The following is an 18,912-nucleotide window of genomic DNA, read 5'->3' on the forward strand; positions in this document are numbered from 1 at the left end:
GCACCAGTTGTTTAAAACTGGTTTTGCAGCTAATCCAATGAGTCAAAGTAGTTAAAGTCTCCAGCAATCTGCTTCTCAACTATAAAACTTTCGAGTGATAAATCAACTAGTGAGAAAGCACTTTAAAAATTCTAAAGACCCATGGAAATGATAGTTTACCTCTTTGCGTTGGCAATTCTAGTCTCCAGAGAAAAGTCTAGAACCTGTAAGGTAAGACTAGGTCATCTATTTGTGTATTCTTCTTCCTCACCCACACCTCAGCATTGCTTGGGGTCTCCCATGAGCCCTAAATCCTTTGTGACTCTGCCAACTTTCTTTGCTCTGTGACCAGGGCACTAACTCTATGCTAAGTGGTTAGTGCATAGTACTTTCCTTCTGGCAAATGCATCTCAGTGAGCTCCCCGTACACATTCAGCATTGCTCCTGAAAACTTTCTCCTTTGCAAATGCTGCACCATGCTGTAACTGGAAGGTCTAAGCACTGAGGAGCAGGAGACAGCAAAGCCCCTTACTGTCTCCTAGCAGTTTTGTTATTTGGTCTGGGGAATGGTGATTTTGCTTCTTAGTGTTCACATTCTGTACATACCCTAGATCCCTCATGTGCTGATCTTCCCAAGAAGGCCTTGGTGCTGGAAAAGTCCAGCCAATACACTCCCCTATGCTGTGGCTCTGTGAGTGTGGATTAGGCAGATGGCTTGCAGGTCACACGATCTGAGCGGATCCTTCCCTAGTCCCATCATGACATCTGCTCTGGGCTATTCTAAAACTTACTTTTAAATCTGGAGGGCACTGTGGTGGATTTCTACTCACCCTGCAGGACTGCGCTGTTCCTCCATCTGTGTAGGCTTGCCTCACGTGCAGGGTGTTTCTTGCATCTGAGGCTGGTTAGCCAAATTGTTGGCTACTATGTGAATGGGGCTGTGTTCCCTGACTGGACCATCTCATTTTGCTTGGTTATGTGGCCACAGGCTGAGGTCCATTTATAATCAACCATCTCCCAAATTTGTGCTTGTTAATAAAGAGAATTGCTTGGGCATTCACACCCATTGTCTACATATGATAAAGGTCTCCAAATGCACATTCCCCAGCAGCACCAGTGGTGTATATAACAGACAACGCATTTTTCAGTGTTTGTCAAAAAAAAAAACCCAAAACAAAACAAAAAAAACATGCATGCTGGGGCTTAATGCCAAGAGCAGGTAGACTGAGAACTTATCTCTTTCAGGTATCCCCTCCATGTGGCTCCTACTCTGTCACCCCTAATTCATGCCAAAACCCATTTTCTATGTCTTCTTACATGTTTATTTATTTTGAGAGAGAGACAGAGACAGAGAGTGAGAGAGTGAGAATGAACAAGTGGGCAAGGGTCAACAAGAGAGGGAGAGAGAATCCCAAGCAGGCTCTATGCTGATAGCACAGAGGCCAACGCAGGGCTCAATCTCATCAACGATGAGATCATGACCTGAGCCAAAATGAAGAGTTGGACACTCAACTGACTGAGCCACACAGGCACCCCCAAAACCTGTTTTTCAAGGCAGCTCAGATACAATCCAGCAGTAGGCACCCCAAGACTTCACGGCCATTCATCACCTTTAGTGTTCCTGTCTGGGCAGAAAGTCATGGTAAGTCACTCTCGAGGTGACTCTTAAGGCTGGAGTCTCGAGAAACAACATCCTTCTCTCTGCTCGCTGCTGGAAATTTCCAACTCCAGCTCAGCCAGCATCCTAAATCCACAGTTAATTGGCTACCTGATGGCTAAATTTAATTTTAATCCTTCATTTTCTTCCACAGAACAGTGGGACTGGATGACCTGTCTGGCTCAATGGTAAATGGGTCTTCTCTGCATGAAGCAGGACTGTGTCCACTCCTTTTCTTCCCCCACAAGATGAATGTGTAGGCACAGCTTCCTTTGGGAGACACCCCTCTCAGTTCTAGAAAAATAGGGGTTGTCAAGAAAGAAGTTGCACAGCAAAGCTTGAGGTTTGAGGGGACTGCCTCAGACACAGGCGCACAGTGAGGAAGAGGGGGAAGGAGCCAGGTATAGGGTAAAATGTCTGTACGACTATTACTGTGCTGAGTGTAAGTGCACACTAGTATCTCAGTTCTGAATAGCCACTCCTTTTTCAGAGCACGCATTCACACCTTTATAAATACAAAAGTAGAACTGGGGTACCATATTCTGTGGCTCCTGAGGACCCTCCCGAACCTAAAATTGTATCTGCATATTTCACTGAATGAATTCAGAACTGGCTCTGCCACTGTGGCTGCATTCAGAAGGCCTTATTCATCTTAAAGACTAGGGCAGAGTGTCAAACGTCAGAAAAGCAACACACTTCAATGAAAAGAATGCAATAAAAGCTAATGTGGGAATTCTGGTTCCTTCTGGCATTGAGAGGCAGATTGACTCATGTTTTTCCTTCCTGGCTAAGCATGGAATAATTAAAGGCCAAGTGTGGCTATGATCCAGGTCCCCTGTGTGCCAGGGAGCCCTGACCTTACCTTGTGCCCTGCTAAGATGGCAAACAGCAAGGGGAAGCTTTGGCCTCAGCTGCCATAGAGCCTGCATGATTCTGACTGATGCACAGGCCCCAGATGGGGGGAGGAGATGGGAGCAAAATTGCTATTTTTTTTAATTGTTTGTGTTGACAAACCGTTATCAGCTGTGAGTTTACTGTTTACAATCCAATCTAGGATAGCTCACCTGGTGACCTGACTTGAGCTAGTCAAGTAACATGTTGTAGAACAATGAGAATGAGGAAGGTGAGGAGCTTGGGTTGGAGTGCAAGATCACACATACATATGTCCCTCACCTTTCTTCCTATGACCCTGTCCCTGCCCACCTGCCTGTCCAAATCCCTTCACTCAACATTTAAGGTATGAAACCTGAGGGCCAGGGGGCATCACCATGACTGTGCAAGATCCCACAAAGCTCATGAACTCACCCTGACGTGTTGGCCACATGACTTCCCTACAAGGCAGCTGACTCCGGCAAGACACCCCAAAGTGACCGAATGTACCTGATATGCAGATACCCAGAAATGCCAAGGCTGGAGCCATCTTTGTTTTCCCATCCAGGAGGCTGGGAAGCAGAAACGATGGCAACAGGGTGTGAGGACACTGGGAAAAGCAGTTTCTGGCCCTTTGGTGTAAAATAATTATCAAACAGAAGAATCCCTCTTTTTCAGATAGAAAAAGATCAAAGAGAAAGGTTTCATAGATCCAGTCACTCACCAGACTTTTCTTGAAACCTCACAGAGGAAAAGGCACAGTCAGTACATTTATAGTTGGCAAACACTCTGTGTCTCCATATGGCCCAGAAAGTGGGGTGTTGTGAGGGCAGTGGAATGAGGAGAAACATATCCAACCTCTGCCAAAACTCTGCCCACTTCCCTACACAGGTATCTGGCTGAAGGCAGGAGACCTGAGTGTTCTTATAAATGCTTTATAATGTAAAAGTGTACCGGGAAGAATAGGAAAGGGGCCATGTGAGTATCTTTCCGTTTATTTTCTCATCTCCTGGTATGCCCACACTTAGAAAATAAATCCCCTTCCCCTCCTCCTCAAAAGTCAATAATAAAAGTTCTCAAACAGAATTTGTCAGGTTTACATTATAAAGAATCCCTTCACTTGAAGTACGCAGCTATAGAGAAGAGAGAGTTCTCTTCAGCCACTACACAAACAGCATATATGCTTATAGAAAACATACATGATGGCAGGTGCAGACCTCTGCAGGAGGGCTCAGGGGACCACGCAGCTTTCTTTGAGAATTCAGCTACAGGCCATTCCCTCCCCTTGGCTAGGGGTATTGCTCTTGGGACTTGGGCTGGGTTCTGAGAGGGCCCTGGCTGGTAGTGTTGGAAGGGATGCCAAGTCACCTATGACTTCTAAGGCATCACATAAAGGTCTTACCATGGCAATCATCATCAGTTCTACTCAGACTGAGCAACAGCCTGAGTAGAAACCTCGGCAGGGCAAGGTTCAATTGCAAAGAGGAGAGAGAGATAGGGCTAGAGTAAGGTCATCTGAACGGTGGACATTCCCAGAGGCAAACATATGGGTTATAACAATGGAAGTTGTAACCACAAGGAGGGAGGTCCTTGAAAAGTGTGCAGAAAACCCCACATTTGGCTTCCTGTTGGCTTGAGCCTCCTGCCATGGCCCGGCAGAGTATAACACAGGCTTCCTTTCGCTGTCTGCCCCAGGCCAGGCCCTCACTCTGCTGGCAGGGGAGATCCTGGCCAACCCTACCAAAGTGATGGAAGAGCTGAATTCTCCGGTGCCCTTAATGAGGAAAGGGAGAGAAGAGAGTTAGGAAGCATGGCACATGAGCGAGAGAAAGCATTACCTGGACCTCAGCAAATGTGACGAAGGCCAGAGAAGAGGGGTGTGAGCCTGTTCCATGAGTAGGAGGAAGGGGAGAGGAAATGTGCATGGCCAGATTGGAAGGATGGTAACAAAAGACAGTGGATGGAGAAGGGTGAGCAGGTACCATTTACATTTCCGGGGAAATTAAGAAAAAGTTCAGAAAGTGACATCACTAAAAGCAAGTGATGGATCATAACTCTCAATCCATCACATAAGTGTGGACCCCAGAACCCGAGGGTTCTTGGGGTTCCCTGCACTGTACCTGGTCTGAGGACCAACAGACAGGCTTCGGTTCCGGGGCTGTTAAGGCTTCCCTGCCACCAGCACCAAAGCCACCACCGCCATGTTTTCAAAGGGTACAAAAAGAGAACAAGACAGGTGACAACCCTCCAGCCCATCGTCCTCGCTCTGGATCTGAGGAGAGACAGCTGGACTGTGGACATGGGGCAGGCATGCAAAGGCTTCCTCTAAGATGCAACTTTTTCCCATGGGCACCTATATACCTGGCACGTAGGCACAAGGTGGTGTGTGTGTGTGTGTGTGTGTGTGTGTGCGCGTGTGTAAAACAAGTCTTGGAAACCACTCTGTGTTCATCTTCAACTATTTTCACACATTATATATCAACACATACTTGTCTTCCATGTTTAGGCTTGGTGAGAGAATGGAAGCATAAGGAAGGAAATTAACATTTATTGATCACTTACACTGTGCCAGGCCCTATGCTAAGCACTCTATACACATTATTTTCACTCCATTTCAGAGATGAGAAATTGAGGATAAAAGGGTTACTGTCTTGCTATGTTGCTCTAGCACATGATGCAGGTAAATAGAGGGGCTGGGATTCAAAACAGGGCCTGCCTAAGTCCACAGCCCACACCTTCCTCCCACTATGTCCTGTCACCCCAATGAGATTCCTAAAGATGGGGTGGATTCCTTGATATACTTCTCTCCTTGTCTTTCATTTCTTCAAAAAGACACAAACTACTTTATTGAGATCAAAATAAGAAAGAAGAACAATATGGTGAATAATGTAAGCAAATGAATTGACAAAATGAAAAGGGAACTTGACCTTTTAGAAACTCAAAGGTGATATTTATCCCTTACCAAATAAATAGGCCTCCTTAGGAAAAAGACTCTAATGCTTCTTTCTAAGAAGGAGGAAGAGGAGCTGGGAGTCCCCTTGGTACAGCCAGAGCTGCCTTGATTTTTGTCTTGAGGTGAGAATTCATATGAGGTAGAGATGTTTGGGAAAATGCCATGCTTTTGTGAAATTTCCTTGGAAATAGCTCAGTCATGTCTAACGGGAGTCTTTCCTGTTGTGAGAGACACAGGTGATTCCATGCGACTCTAATAGGGGTTAATATACTGGTGTACACGGGGGACAAGGGACACTGAAATTGATCTGCAAGGTCAGCTCAGGGTCATAAGCCACATTCACCCTGGCTCTCCTTTGGGGGGGTCCCTCATGGCTGGGACAGCAATTCAAATAGCCTACTTCTAGGTTCTGGGAGATCTTAGATTCTTAGGACAGCTGGAGACCTTTCATCTCTCCCACAGAGAGCTCCCTACCCTCAGCCACTTGGGGAATGTTTCTTCTTAAATCTCACCCCACCTCTTTCTCTGCCAGGGTAGACAGAAATGGAAGCTTATGGTATTTGGGGAGCGGGGCGGGGGGGGGGATGGATGACCCCTTTCTTGGACCTGGGAAGGTCAAACCTATGCAGGTATTTTGCCCCTTCCCTCTTTCAGTTGCTATCACTGACAACAACTCCCAAATGTTTCTCTTCAGCCTCATCACACTGAAGCCAGACTTGCTTAGAAGATTCAGCTCTTGTAGTTGAAGAGTCTGGAGGGAAGCCTGTTGCACCACCTAGGAAAGGGGGGGAGGCTGCTCTGGTGGTGGAACAAGGTACAGACAGAGCCCAAAAGGCTGTCATTCATCTGAGGGTACTCGACATACCAGCTTAGGGAAAAGGCCCTGACACCATGTGTATTTCCCAGCTATACCCTGGAGGGTTATGAGAGCCCCTTCCTTCGTCGGATTCCACAGGAATGTCGGAATGTGGTTGAAAACCTGCTACAGCTGGATCAATGTTTGGGGGAAAAAAATCCCCAAATGTAATGAACACGGTTTAGTTACCTAAACAGTTTAAGACTGTCTTCCTCAGTGTGTTATCAAGGAAGTTCCTAAATCTTACGTTCTGGAGTTAAACGTATTAACATGGTTCTGATGTCCCTGAAATCTCTCTGGGGTATCTCTGCTCATGAGCAGAGAGTTTCCTCACGCTCAAGATTCTGTGATTCCCTAACTTTATTCTATGCTCTACATTCTTCTTTCAAGCTGATTCTTTGTTTGAGAGAATCAAGAAACGAGAGATACGTAAGCTGTCCCTGGGTCCCTTCCTGAGCCCCTGGAGGCACTGCCCACATGGGTGAGCACCTGCCCATGCTTCCTCATCTCCAAGAAAGGAACCCCAGGGCCTCTGACTTCTCCCTAAGGACTTTCCCAGCTCCTCCTTCACCAGTGCTACTGTTTCGGGCATGTGAGCTGAAGATATAAGGCTCCTAGAAGTACCACAGAGGGCAAGCGGGAAGCAGATTTCAAGGGCAGCTCTCTTTGGCACCACTCTGAGTGAACTGTTTCTCAGGCTGGCCTTGGAGAGGCCTTAAAATCAAGGTCTCAGGAAGAAGAGACAAAAGGGAATCAAACAAGAAGAAAGAGTTACACTTACGCCAAAGCAAAGGCCACCAATGCGCCAACCACCACCACAAAGTCCAGGATGTTCCATAGGTCTCGGAAGTAGGACCCATCCTGCAGGATCAAGCCCTGGTCTATCATCTGAAGGAGAAAGATGTGAACAGCCAGGCATGAGCCCACTGGTGTCGGCAATGCACCCTGAGCTCAGGGCTCCCCGTGACAATGCCCCTACTGCCATTGTCTCTACAATCAACCCTGCACAAGGACCTGAAGAGCAAGAGGACATGTCTCACAGTCTCTCTTCACCTCACTCTGAAGCCCGAGGCCCCTTGTCATAGCCACCAGGGTTCAACTAGACTCCTTGGCTCTCACAGAACTCTGCCACATTCCTTCCTCCATTAGTGGCTCAGAGCACCAGGCGTCACCACATATGCACAGAGGGAACCCCACATAAGGGAGACTATGAAAAGAATAGAAATGTGGGGTGTTAGGATGTGGGAAACAGAATGGGGGGCAGTGAGGGCAGCTGAACTACATGGTGTCCAGGAAGACCCATCCCTAGCCAACCCTTTGCCTTGGCACGTGCCCAGGCTCAGACCAGGGAGCACACTGGGGAGGTGAGTACAATCCCCACCCCTGTCTGCACTCCCACTGCCTGCCTGAGAGTGGGCCTGGCTCCCCTTGGGCCATACCCACAGGTCTGCCCCAGTCTAAACAGATCCACGCAGACGTGCTGTACCACAACATCTTATCATAACAGACTTCATCAGAATTCTGAGGCCAGAGGAGGCGTGGCTGGAGGCCCTACTGAGGTTCTGTCATTGGCTGGTAGGTGGCAGCACTGGGGAAGGGCACCAAACTAAAGGAGCAGACACATGACCCATCTAAACCCCGTAGCCCAGCTTTTCTCTAGGGGCTTTTACCTTTATAACCATCTCAAAGGTGAACACGCCAGTGAAAACATAGTCAAAATACCTCAGGACCTGTAAGACACATATCCATGAAGGGGAAGAGCATCACGTGTGGCCCCCAGGCTATACACATGCCTGACTGCCCGTGTGCATGCAGTCCTGCACCCCCACCCCAACTCGTTTCTACCTCAGGACAGAAGCTTGGGATTGGGCCTGCTAGTTGGACACAGGAGGAGGGGGGTCAGGCGTTACTGCTGGAACGGCATGACTTAGCAGTCAGTCCTTGGCTCTTCCCTCCCCTTGGGCAGAACTTCACTTCTTGGGTCTGAATGGCCCCACAAATATCTCCCTCAGGACGTAGAATCCTTGTCATTTCCAATCCTCCTGACCTCCCTCATACTTCCCAACATACTCCCTTAGGACCTCCGGGAGATGTCTCAGCAGCCTGGGGTAGAGCTTCAGCTCCCCAACTTCATGTACATCCCTCATGACCCTACATGACTCTGTAAGACCTGGCTGGCTCGGGGGAGAAGGCCCACTGCTGAAACATAACAGCACACAGTGTGGCTGGGGAGTGGGGACTGGAGAAAAGGGGCTGGTCTTGAAATGGTCCCTACTTTGCCCTGAGGGACTGGAATGGACCATTTCTTAACCCTTCTTCACTCCCCAGGAACCTGCCTTAATTCACTTTTAATGCTGGGATGGGGAGGGGCTGGGATGGGGTGGGTACCAGGGTATTACGGAGGTTGCAAACGGCTCCCGTGCACCCACTTTGTTGCGCTCCGAGTTGGTCAGGACAGGGTCCTCGGCTGCCAGGGCAATGCTGCTGGCTGCGATCACCAGGAGAATGCACATCTCAAAGTAGCGCAGGTTCACAATGTAGTGGCAGGCCCTGCGAATCCTGTGGGGTGGAAGGGCCTTCTGAGCTGCCTCTGCTTCCCTCCCATCCCCATCTCTTACTTCCCACCCTCATGCTCATCAGCCTCTTCCAGACAGCCAGGCCCTGGCCAGAGGAAGCCATGGGGAGAGCAATTTAATTTCTCAGGCACCACCCTTGATTTAAAGCTCCAGTGGGAGAAGGTAATCAGATCGGTTAGAGGCTACGGTACGCAAGCCAGATACATTATCTGCAGGCACGGGAGCAGCCAGCATCAGATTACACGCACTCAGCATAGCTACATGGGACCCTCCATTGTATCTCAGTGTCACCTCCCCCACTGTACAGAAACTGGGGCATAGCAAGGAAATCATAGGAAGCCAGAAATGCAAAAATAGACCTTGATTCTAAGATTCCTGATGAGAGGAACAACAGGTTTTCATGAGCCCCAGGTATTCTGATTAAAGTGATCATATTCTATAGATTGTATTCTGGACTCAGGTGACCCGATATACCTTAGCCCAAGTTCCTTCCCTCCCAGAGGCTTGTCTGAATACTGCCCGTGTGGTCACTGAAAACCTTTCTGTCTTCCTAGCCTCAGAAGCTGGTCTATGCGTACATCTTGCTCATTTCCAGGGCAAAGGCAGCTCAGTCTAACCTTCCAGAATCTTCTCTGCCACCTCCATCTCATGGCCCTACCTCTGCTTTGAGGAACATGCCATTTCAAAATCCACATATAGGGCAGTGGGACCAATCCTCTTAAACTCCAGTGGGTGGTCTATTTATTCCAGGCTCCATATTCTCAGTTCTGTCCACCACAGAAATATTTGGTGACACATCCCAAGTAGATTTCCTTGCTCCCACCCCAGCCCTCGACACAACCTACTGAACAATTTGAGGTAAAGGGTCCTTTTCTCATGACATTGCTCATGCTTCTCAGTCTTAAATTATTCTTCAGATGCAGCACAGAGCTCAGCGGCGATTCAACCTCATGACACACTTCTACCAGGGAGCACCCCACGTTTCAGATGTCTGGCCACAGTTCACTGAGAAGGATCGGGGTGCGAGTGGACCCTCGTCTCTCCTCCTCATCACCCCAACTCTGGCTCTAACCCTGGTCGTCTACCATGGTGCCAAAGGGCGAGCGATAGGAAGGTGCCTTACGGGTTGGTGGTGCTGAAGATGAACATAGAGCTGTGGGGAACCATGGCTTTGCCCGTCTCACGCTTCTCCTTCTTTTGCTGCTTCTTCTCTACCTCTTCCTCCTCCTCTTTGATCTCTGCCTCCTTCAAAGGACTGGCTTCTCCATCAGTCTTGTTGCTGACTGTGAAAGGCACATGTTGAAATCATCAGAAACCTCACTGCATGTGAGAATAGCACCTTTTGTTTTCCATAGGGATGGGATAGAGACGAGGGGAAGGGGTTACAGGAATGCATCTAGCCAGGCACCCTGCAGGCACTGGGTTTGTTAGATTACACTGTGAAGCCCTTACTCTCCTCCTAGCCTGACCCTCACCCTAATTTTACATGACAGCCTTTTTGGGCATATAAATAATAATCATGTGGGGCACCTGGGTGGCTCAGTAGGTTGAGTGTCCGACTTCAGCTCAGGTCACGATCTTATGGTTCATGAGTTCAAGCCCTGTGTCGAGCTCTGTGCTGAGAGCTCGGAGCCTGGAGCCTGTTTCAGATTCTGGGTCTCCCTTTCTCTCTGCCCCTCCCTCACTTGCACTCTGTCTCACTCTTTCAAAAATAAGTAAACATTAAAAAAATAGTAATAATCATGTTTCCCAGGGTAACAGAACGATTATTTCTGTTGTAAGGCTTACAAAGTTATATCTAAAAATCTAGATTCTTTGTCTACATTTACTTACTGAATTTTCACAACAATACACCTTGAGCGGCATACATTATGTCCATTATACAGATGGGAAAAGTGAAGTTCAGGGAATTCAAGTTATCTATCTTCATTTCATACAGCTAGTTCCCAACTCAAAATCCTATATCCTTTCAATGATATCACACTGCAATGGAAGATTTTAAGAAACCATTACTCTGTTTGCAGCTGACTCTCTGGCTGTGCTTTTTCCAGTCGTGATTAATGTTGAAACGGGAATGCAATATTCATGCAAATATGGGACCATGACGGGCTTCCAGGGCTAGGAGGATGAAGGAGTCAGAGACTGAGTGGAGCTCTTGGGCCGCCACCCTCAGTTTCCACATGCAACTTACAGTGTGGGTTAAGTGGCAGGGAGGCTAAAGTTGAGTGGGCAAGGGATTCAGTCAAACTCTCCCACTGTTCTCTCACAGTGACCAACTCTACCCTGGAGCCTTGTGCAAGCAGCAGAGCTCTGAAGCTCTGGCTTTCTGGGTCCTTCCAAAAGGTAAATGATCCCAGATCCCTCTGACATTATGCCCTTACCTATGACCAAGGCCATAGACTAGCCCCAGGACAGGAGCAGCGGAAGGCCAAACTTTCTTGATGTTTCTCATAAGAGAGGGTCCAAAAGATTTACTTATTAAAGCATAAAATTAAACACACACCACAAGAGGTTGTGAGTCTGACATCCTGAGACATGCCCAAGTCAACCAACCTCAGGAGCAGTGAACATGGGAGACTTCACTTTTTAAAGCAGTACTGGCATTTTGAGTGTACAGAAAGTAAAGCAATGGAGAGGGAGAAGAAAGAAAAACAGGAAGAGGAGACTGTCCTATGAAAATAGAAATATATGGGAAAAATCAGAAGGAAAAAAAAGCAAGGGTAGAGTCCTCTGGTCATAATTCAGTGAGCATGAGGCGGCAGCCAGAATTAATGCAGGAATGGAAGTGGGGTGAGGGGTGGGGGTGAAGTTGGGGTGGGGGTGGGTTTAGTACGGGGATAGAGGCAGGGTTAGGGCAGGAAAGGGGGTGGGGCTGAAGTGAGGATAGGGGTGAGGTTAGGCTAGGGCAGGGATGGGGGTAGATGGGGGCTTTCTGCTGTTTCCTTTAGAGGTCTGGAGATTAACATCCATTGCCTGAGGAATCTATCAGAGAAACTGAGTAAAAGCTCCTAGGAGAAAAGAGTAAATAAGAGTAATAGATTCATAAAATGTTAGTGCTGAGGAAGACCTCAGTGATCACCCAGTTCAGTGTTTCACTTTAGGGTTGACAAACTGAGGCCTCAGGAGAAACAGATTTGGAACCCACACACTAAGCGGTCTGGACCATCTCCTGCTCCACATGGGTTCCCTAACTTGTCTGGGTGACATGGCCCCTCCGAGGTCCTGGAGAGTGCCATCGAGTGTTCACACGATAGATCAAATAGCCACGTATATACATCTGGCTACAAAACCACATGTGATCTCTCTGACGTCTCTATGATGGTCACAGGGGCCAAGGCGTAAGCAAATTTTACAGATAAAACTAAAGATGGAGAAAATTCTAACTTATTTTTCCTGCAAACCTAGATAAAACTGCTCCTATTGTTTCCTTGCTGAAGAATGATTTCGTCCTGCTGGTGGGGTTTTTCACGTAGCTTTACTGAGCGACTCCGGAGCCATAACTGTCCCCAGCCCTGGGTGGGATGGGTGGTGAGGGTGAAGGGGGACAGGGACTTGTGTTCTCACTGTGAACCACAGTTGAGTCCACCAAGGGGCCCACGTCGGGGATGGCGACGGTGACGCTGGTACTCTCAGTGGTGGCCTTGTCCGTGTTGGCCGTGACACAGGAGAGGTCGGGCTCACTCTGACTGATGGCCCGGCCCATGTCCAACTGCACATCCCCCAGCAGAGCTTGCTCACTGCTGCCCTCCGGCTCCTGCTCTGTCAGAGCCGTGTCCTTCCCCATTTCCAACTCTGGCTGCGGCTGGACTAAGGGCGTGTTGGCCTCATCGAGGGCTCCTGCCAGCCCGGAGCCTCTGGGCACCATCAGACTGTTGGTCCTGCGGAGACAGAGGAGGAGACGGCTGGTGCTCAGATCAGAAGAAGATGTTCTAAAGTGGCTGGTGAGCCAGGCAAGAGGGAAAGTGGGGGGAAGCGCAAGGAGCCTCGCTCGGAGCATGGCATCTGCTGCCTCTCACCCCCACCCACCCAGGCAGAGAGGAGCTAAGACCCACGGGCGCTGTCCGTGCCTTATTCCCATCCATCCACCTATGACCCACACCCAACAGGAGATGCCCTAGAAGACCAGTCTCTGGGTTTCAGGGGGACAGAGCCCACTGTGTGTCATATTTACACATGCCTTATAAAGGTTGTGTCAGTATCATTTCCATTTTATAAAAGGGAAAAGTGAGGGCCAGGCGGGATTGTACTGAAGCATCCTTAACACCAGGAGGGCTCTATGCCTCCAGGGCACTCCTGCGGCTAACTTACCTCCTTAAGTCTTGGCCTCTTTCCTCTTCCTGGATTGTGGGTTCCTTGCCCCCGTGGCTGGCCCTGGGCTCGCGGTCCTTCTCCCCCTCGGTGGGCCCCCCTTCATCCAGACTCCGCTCCTGGCTGGCAGACCTGCTCCGGGAGGTGGAGGAGGGTTCCTTGCCTTCGGTCCTGACACGACGGTGCCTGCTGCGCCGCTGGCTCTGCCTGTGCCTGGTCCGGTCCTCGAAGGTCACCACAGTCTCCCCTCCCCCAGCCTCCTGCTGGGTCGAATCACAGTTCCCATGACACGGCCTGGCCAGCCATGGTGGCTCCCGTTTGCCCAAGGACAAGGGGCTCCTCTGGTTGTCCAAGGCACTCGGCAGGTCCCCTCCGTCCCCCTTGAGGGACCCCCCGCGGCTAATGCGCTCCTCCTCACATTTCTCCAGGCCCAGGCCCAGGCCCTCAATGGGTCTGGGTCTCCGGTAGAGGCTCGGGTGGGCGTTGAGTGGGTTGAGGGGGCTCAGCGGGTTGAGGGGGTTGAGGGGGTTCATTGGTGGGGCCTCCTCTTTGTTGAGGGCCTCCTGGCTAGACATCTGCATGTGCCTTCTCAGCTGGCTGGTGCGCTGCTCCCACACTGACATGTGGTGCCGGCGCCTCCGCTCCCTCCTGCCAAAGAGGAAAGGGTGAGGACTACGGTCAGGAGCTGACTGCTGAAGGCCAGGGAGGGAGCCACAAGGGTGTAGACCAGCCCTCAGTAGCCACGGGAAAGGGGTGGGACACATGGGGGGCAGCAAACGGGAGAGCCTAGGACCTGCAGACAGGAAGCACAGAGAGATGCAAGGAGCCGAGTGGGCCACGCACGAGTAGGTGGTTGGACCAGCGCCTCCTGGTGTGTGGGGCTTCCCACCCTAATCCCTGCTCTGCAGTAGTCGAAGGGCGGGCAGGGATCAGCCTAGGACTGAGCCCCCAGGGCCTGCAGGAGAGGAGTAGAAGGCTTACCAGGTTTTCACTCCCCTCTTCTCCTTTGCTCTCAGGGCACCAACCTGTACCCACCCTCTGCTCACCACTGGTCCTTAATTCAAGGTCAGAGATCTTTCTTCCTCCTACTCTCCCTGTCTTTGGTCCCTCAGATGACAGCCTGGGATAGCACAGGCTGAAAGGCGCAATGGTGGGCTACTCTTGGAGGATGACGGACGGCAGTGACAGGCAGACCCACGGAGTCATCCCCCTCAAAAAATAAGAGTGCCGTGGATCTCTTCCACAACAGCTGATAAAAGCCACAGGCTGCACGTGTAGAGCCCACCAGCAGCTCATTCTCCAAGCCGCTGCTGAACATCTCATGTGGCGGCAGGAACACGCAGACATATGCACGCAGGAGAGCACGCGGGAGTGGGCTCACACGGGCGGAAGGGTAGTCACCTACTCTTTCACTCACATGTGCCCACACGCATCCTCACTGAGGCCCACACCTGGCTGTACACAACTGCCTACGTGCAAGGCACACCCACCAACACCAATTACCCACACCAACGCGTGCCCACTCACAGGCCGCGCAGAGGAGTGAACAACACACAGGGTCACATACCTTAGACACACACTGATATAAGCACATGTTGGAAGGTGCAGAGGATAGTGTTCACAAACCATGTGCACGGAACACACGCGCACACCACAACGCACACTGACATACACACCCAGTGCCACTCTGCCCACTGTGTGGTGAGAACAAAGACACGGTGTCCCTACACACACACATAACCACTCACAAACACGCAGACCGGTACACACATACAGGTGGCTGCTGCGTGGCTCCCACATCGACATGTGGTGTCTTCTCCTTCTGTCTCTTCTGGGAAAGAAAAACGAACAGGTTCAGTTCACCCCAACCTCCTGGAACCACAAGCCCCACAGCCACCAGCCAATTTTCAGGAAGAGGCACAGAGTCCTCTACGTGCCCGTACGTTCTCCACATGCCTGCTGCCCTTCGTAGACTCCCGACCTTCAATTTGCCAAGGGAGTGACCTTTGATTCTTACTCTGTGCAAACACGCGGATTTAGTTTTTGAAGCGTACATGCAGGGACACAATGGATATGTCATTTCGTAGAGTACGTAGCTTCAGGTGCTCGATCATCATGCCCGGCACTCACACCTGTACCTAAATACCCTTCAAGAGAGCTATTCTGGAAACCGCATAAACTTGCATGAAAGTTGTATTTCCCTCCATCATTTCCAGGATATTCACAGGGGTGTGACTTCACAACTCATCACTCCAATCACTGTAAAATATGCAAGAACAAATGCTTTGCCATGCACACCATCAAAGCCACACAGTAGCCCATGGCCAGAGGCAGGGTCACCACTCCATGAGCTGCTGTCCATGTACTTCAAGATATGTGCCATGTCCCCTGCAACTGTGCAACACAGTGACCCTGGCCAGAGGTCTTCCAGGTTCCATCTGTTCATCCAGGTAAAACACAGTAATAACCTTCTTAGTCATGCACAGGGGAAAAAAAAAATCTTTCTACAGACATACACATGCTGTTTCCTTTTGTTTACAAGCTCGATAGAAGGTCAGACAGGCAGGGTGTGGGAATCACCCACAAAGGCAAAAAGGACTCGTACAAACAAAGCCGTCACTGCAAGATCAATGCTCAGGTAGAGGACAACACATCTGGGACACCTGTGGAGTGAGCTCGCCCCAAGTCCCGGGCTGACAGCCCCAGTTTGGCCCAGTGGGCCCCTGACTAGACCTAGGAGGCTGGCAAGTGCTGCGCCCTCCCTGACCAATGGAGAACGTGCTAGGTAAAGCGGCACTGCTCAACTGCCATGTCTCACATGCACAGGGGAGCCTGACATGTGGGTGGACGGAGGGAGTAGAGGCAGCTGGTTGGAGCCTCGCTTGGCATCTGGAAGAGGCACAATGTGTACACGCATCCACAGAGTGGAGATGCCTGTGAGCCCCCCGTCTGCATGCACCCTTCAGCACAGGCAGCTGCAATGCAATAAGGCACACGTGGGCTGGTGGTGCCAAGGAGCATGGGTAGCATATAGAAATAGAAGCACACACACTAGCCAGGCAGCATGCACACCCACTAGGGAAGGCAGATTCTGCCGTCTATTTGCAAATTCTCAAATACTCAAATAGCCGTTCTCCAGAAGCACATGTGTAAGAGTTTAAGTACATGGAAGAATTCTCTTTCTTGTGAATGCACACAGGTGCGCGCGTGCGCGCACACACACACACACACACACACACACACACACACACACATACACAGACCAGTCAAAGAGAGACCCAACTTTTAATTCCCACACAAATCAGATACACTTCAAACTCCTCTTCACTCCTCCATTCACACGTACGAAGATCCAAATTCACACCCCATCATGAATATACCTTCATTCTTAAAATCATACAGAGAAGCATCGACATATCTCCCAACTCATGCATATGTGACCTCACATACACCTTACATGAACCTTGTGGATCAGGAAGGGCAGCTGGCGTTCTTTCCATTTCAAAGATGGGGAAACAGACATTCTAGAATCCTAAGTGGCTCTCTCTCCAAGTATACTGAGCATGTGAGTTACAGAACCAGCCCTCAGACCTTCTGATTTGTAACAACACGCTTTTCATGTTTCTTTATAGACAGCCACACCTTGGTTATACAGCAGCCCAGAAATCAGGGGTCTCGTTTGCCCTCCCCAGCAGCACACACCCACCTTGACATAGTTCCCAGCAGCAGCACATACCCTACAGCAACGTACTGCAACCAGAGCCGTATCTCTGTTCATCGTGGAGAGTTACAGCGCCTTCCTCCACCTCTCCAGGCCCAGATACACACACAGCTCACTGCCTACAGCCCTATGCCCTACCAGCATTTCATTCATTCTTTCATTCTATAAATAGTGAGTTTCTACTCTGGGCCAAGCATCTTCCCAACTCACGTCTCCAAACCCACTCTTCCTCAGGCTTCCTCATCTCAGTAAATAGAACCACCCACTCCGAAGTGACAGCCAGCCCTACCCACCAGCATGTTTGCATACCTGTGTGTGTGTATTTTTAACCCAAACTCACGAGTGCAAGGAAGGTGGGGAAAGAACTACTCAAGGCCCAGAGATTATTCCAGAGAGGAAGGAGTTGTTCTGCCTTTCTCCATCAATCTTTAACAAATTTTCAGGGCAGTATTTTCTCACGCACAAAGAAGGGGCTGAGAGGCCAAACCTTCAGTTCTGAAAGGTGAGGGCAAGATGAGGATCATCCAGGGGAAGGAGACCCCCACATAAAACCAAGAATGCCTCTACAGGGAAAGGCAGCAGACATTCAGAGACCTTCCCATGAGCACTTGGCAAAGAAAGGCTCCTCCTTTACCAGCTTCAGGGAATAGATAACGGGGTCTGGTGTCAGGATAGAGTTATACCTACCAGGGGTCTCAAAGTCTCCCCATCGATCCCCAGGGATGCCCACATAGGCCTTGCACAGGCTCAGAAGTCACAACAGGGATTCTCAGCCCTTCCTCCAACACCTTCTTCCAGCTCCACACAGGGCCCACACCCTGCTAGTTCCTGCTAGTTCTACCAGCAACCACAGGTTCAGACTTGGATCCTCAAAGTCTATACTTGCTGCTCCACTCTCTAATCTCTCATCCTCCCCCTAATTCATTCCATCTGGATTCTGTTCCCACCGGGCCACTGAAACTGAAGGTCCACAACAACTTTCATTTTGCCAAAAGAAATGGTCCCTTCTCTGTCTTCATCTCATGTGATCTCTCAACAGTAGTTAGCTGTACTGTCCAGTCACTACTTCTTGAAGAGTTTTCTTCTCCAGGTCTCCAGGACATGACCCTTCCTTGTTCTTTCTTCCTACTCCTAATTGCCCCCATCAGTCTCCTCTGCAGGTTTCTCGTCTGCTGGACCTTGAGGCACAGGAGTGCTCTGGGTTTCTGTCCTTAGCAGCTCTGTCTCCACTACGATTCACTCCATGCCAGCTCATTCATGCTGAGAGTTTAATGCCATCCAAACACAAATGGCTCCCCCCAAATCTTTATTTCTAACCCTGACTTCTCTTCTAAGCTTCAGACTCATGTAACCAATGGCCTATTCAACATCCTCACTTGGATGTCCTCTAAGTATCTCAAATTTAATGTGGCCAAAATGAATCTTGCACTGTTCTCTAGACTATCAGTAAATACCACCACCATCTACCCAGTTGCTTAGGCATCAAACCTTAAAACTTGAGAGAAATATTTTTTTATCCCCACCCCCATGACATTTAATCTATCACCTCTTCCCGTTGGTTCTCTTTCCAAAGCACAGACTGAATGTGATTGCTTCTCATCTCCTCCATGGCTACGATGGTCTCAACTACCATCATATGTCACCTACTTTACTCTAATGGCCAAATCTGTCTCCCCACCTCCACTCTTGGCCCCTACAAATCCACTCTCAGGGAAGAGTGACCTACTATCAGTGTAAATCATGTCATACCCATCCTTCCACTTTAGACCTTCCATGGTTGCCACTAGAATAAAAGCTAAAATCCTTTACCTGGTCCTTCAGGATCTCCCTGGCCTTGTCTCCTAGTCTTCTTTGCTCCCTGCATATCAGCCTCACTGCACCTTGCTGGAGAACACTCTTCCTTCATAATTTTACATGACTGCCTTCTCCATATTTAGATCTCTGCTTGAATATCACCTCGTCAAGGAATCCCTCCCAGACTGCCTATAAGTA

At 49.7% G+C, this 18,912-nt stretch overlaps 1 protein-coding gene across 1 annotated transcript in view; it reads right to left on the minus strand.

The window, feature by feature from the left end:
* Window positions 1–18,912, minus strand: part of CACNA1E (calcium voltage-gated channel subunit alpha1 E) — an 81,300-nt gene that overhangs the window by 56,679 nt on the left and 5,709 nt on the right. Inside the window, exons 6-12 of the mRNA XM_049635044.1 lie at window positions 14,974–15,030; window positions 13,200–13,847; window positions 12,456–12,769; window positions 10,015–10,174; window positions 8,745–8,874; window positions 7,986–8,045; window positions 7,097–7,203 (exon numbers count right to left, since the gene is read on the minus strand). Of these exons, the coding sequence (XP_049491001.1) occupies window positions 7,097–7,203; window positions 7,986–8,045; window positions 8,745–8,874; window positions 10,015–10,174; window positions 12,456–12,769; window positions 13,200–13,847; window positions 14,974–15,030 (1,476 nt within the window). The remainder of the gene's footprint in view (window positions 1–7,096; window positions 7,204–7,985; window positions 8,046–8,744; window positions 8,875–10,014; window positions 10,175–12,455; window positions 12,770–13,199; window positions 13,848–14,973; window positions 15,031–18,912) is intronic.

The sequence above is a fragment of the Panthera uncia genome, chromosome F1 (genome assembly GCF_023721935.1).
Source record: "Panthera uncia isolate 11264 chromosome F1, Puncia_PCG_1.0, whole genome shotgun sequence".
Taxonomy (NCBI): Eukaryota; Metazoa; Chordata; class Mammalia; order Carnivora; family Felidae; genus Panthera; species Panthera uncia.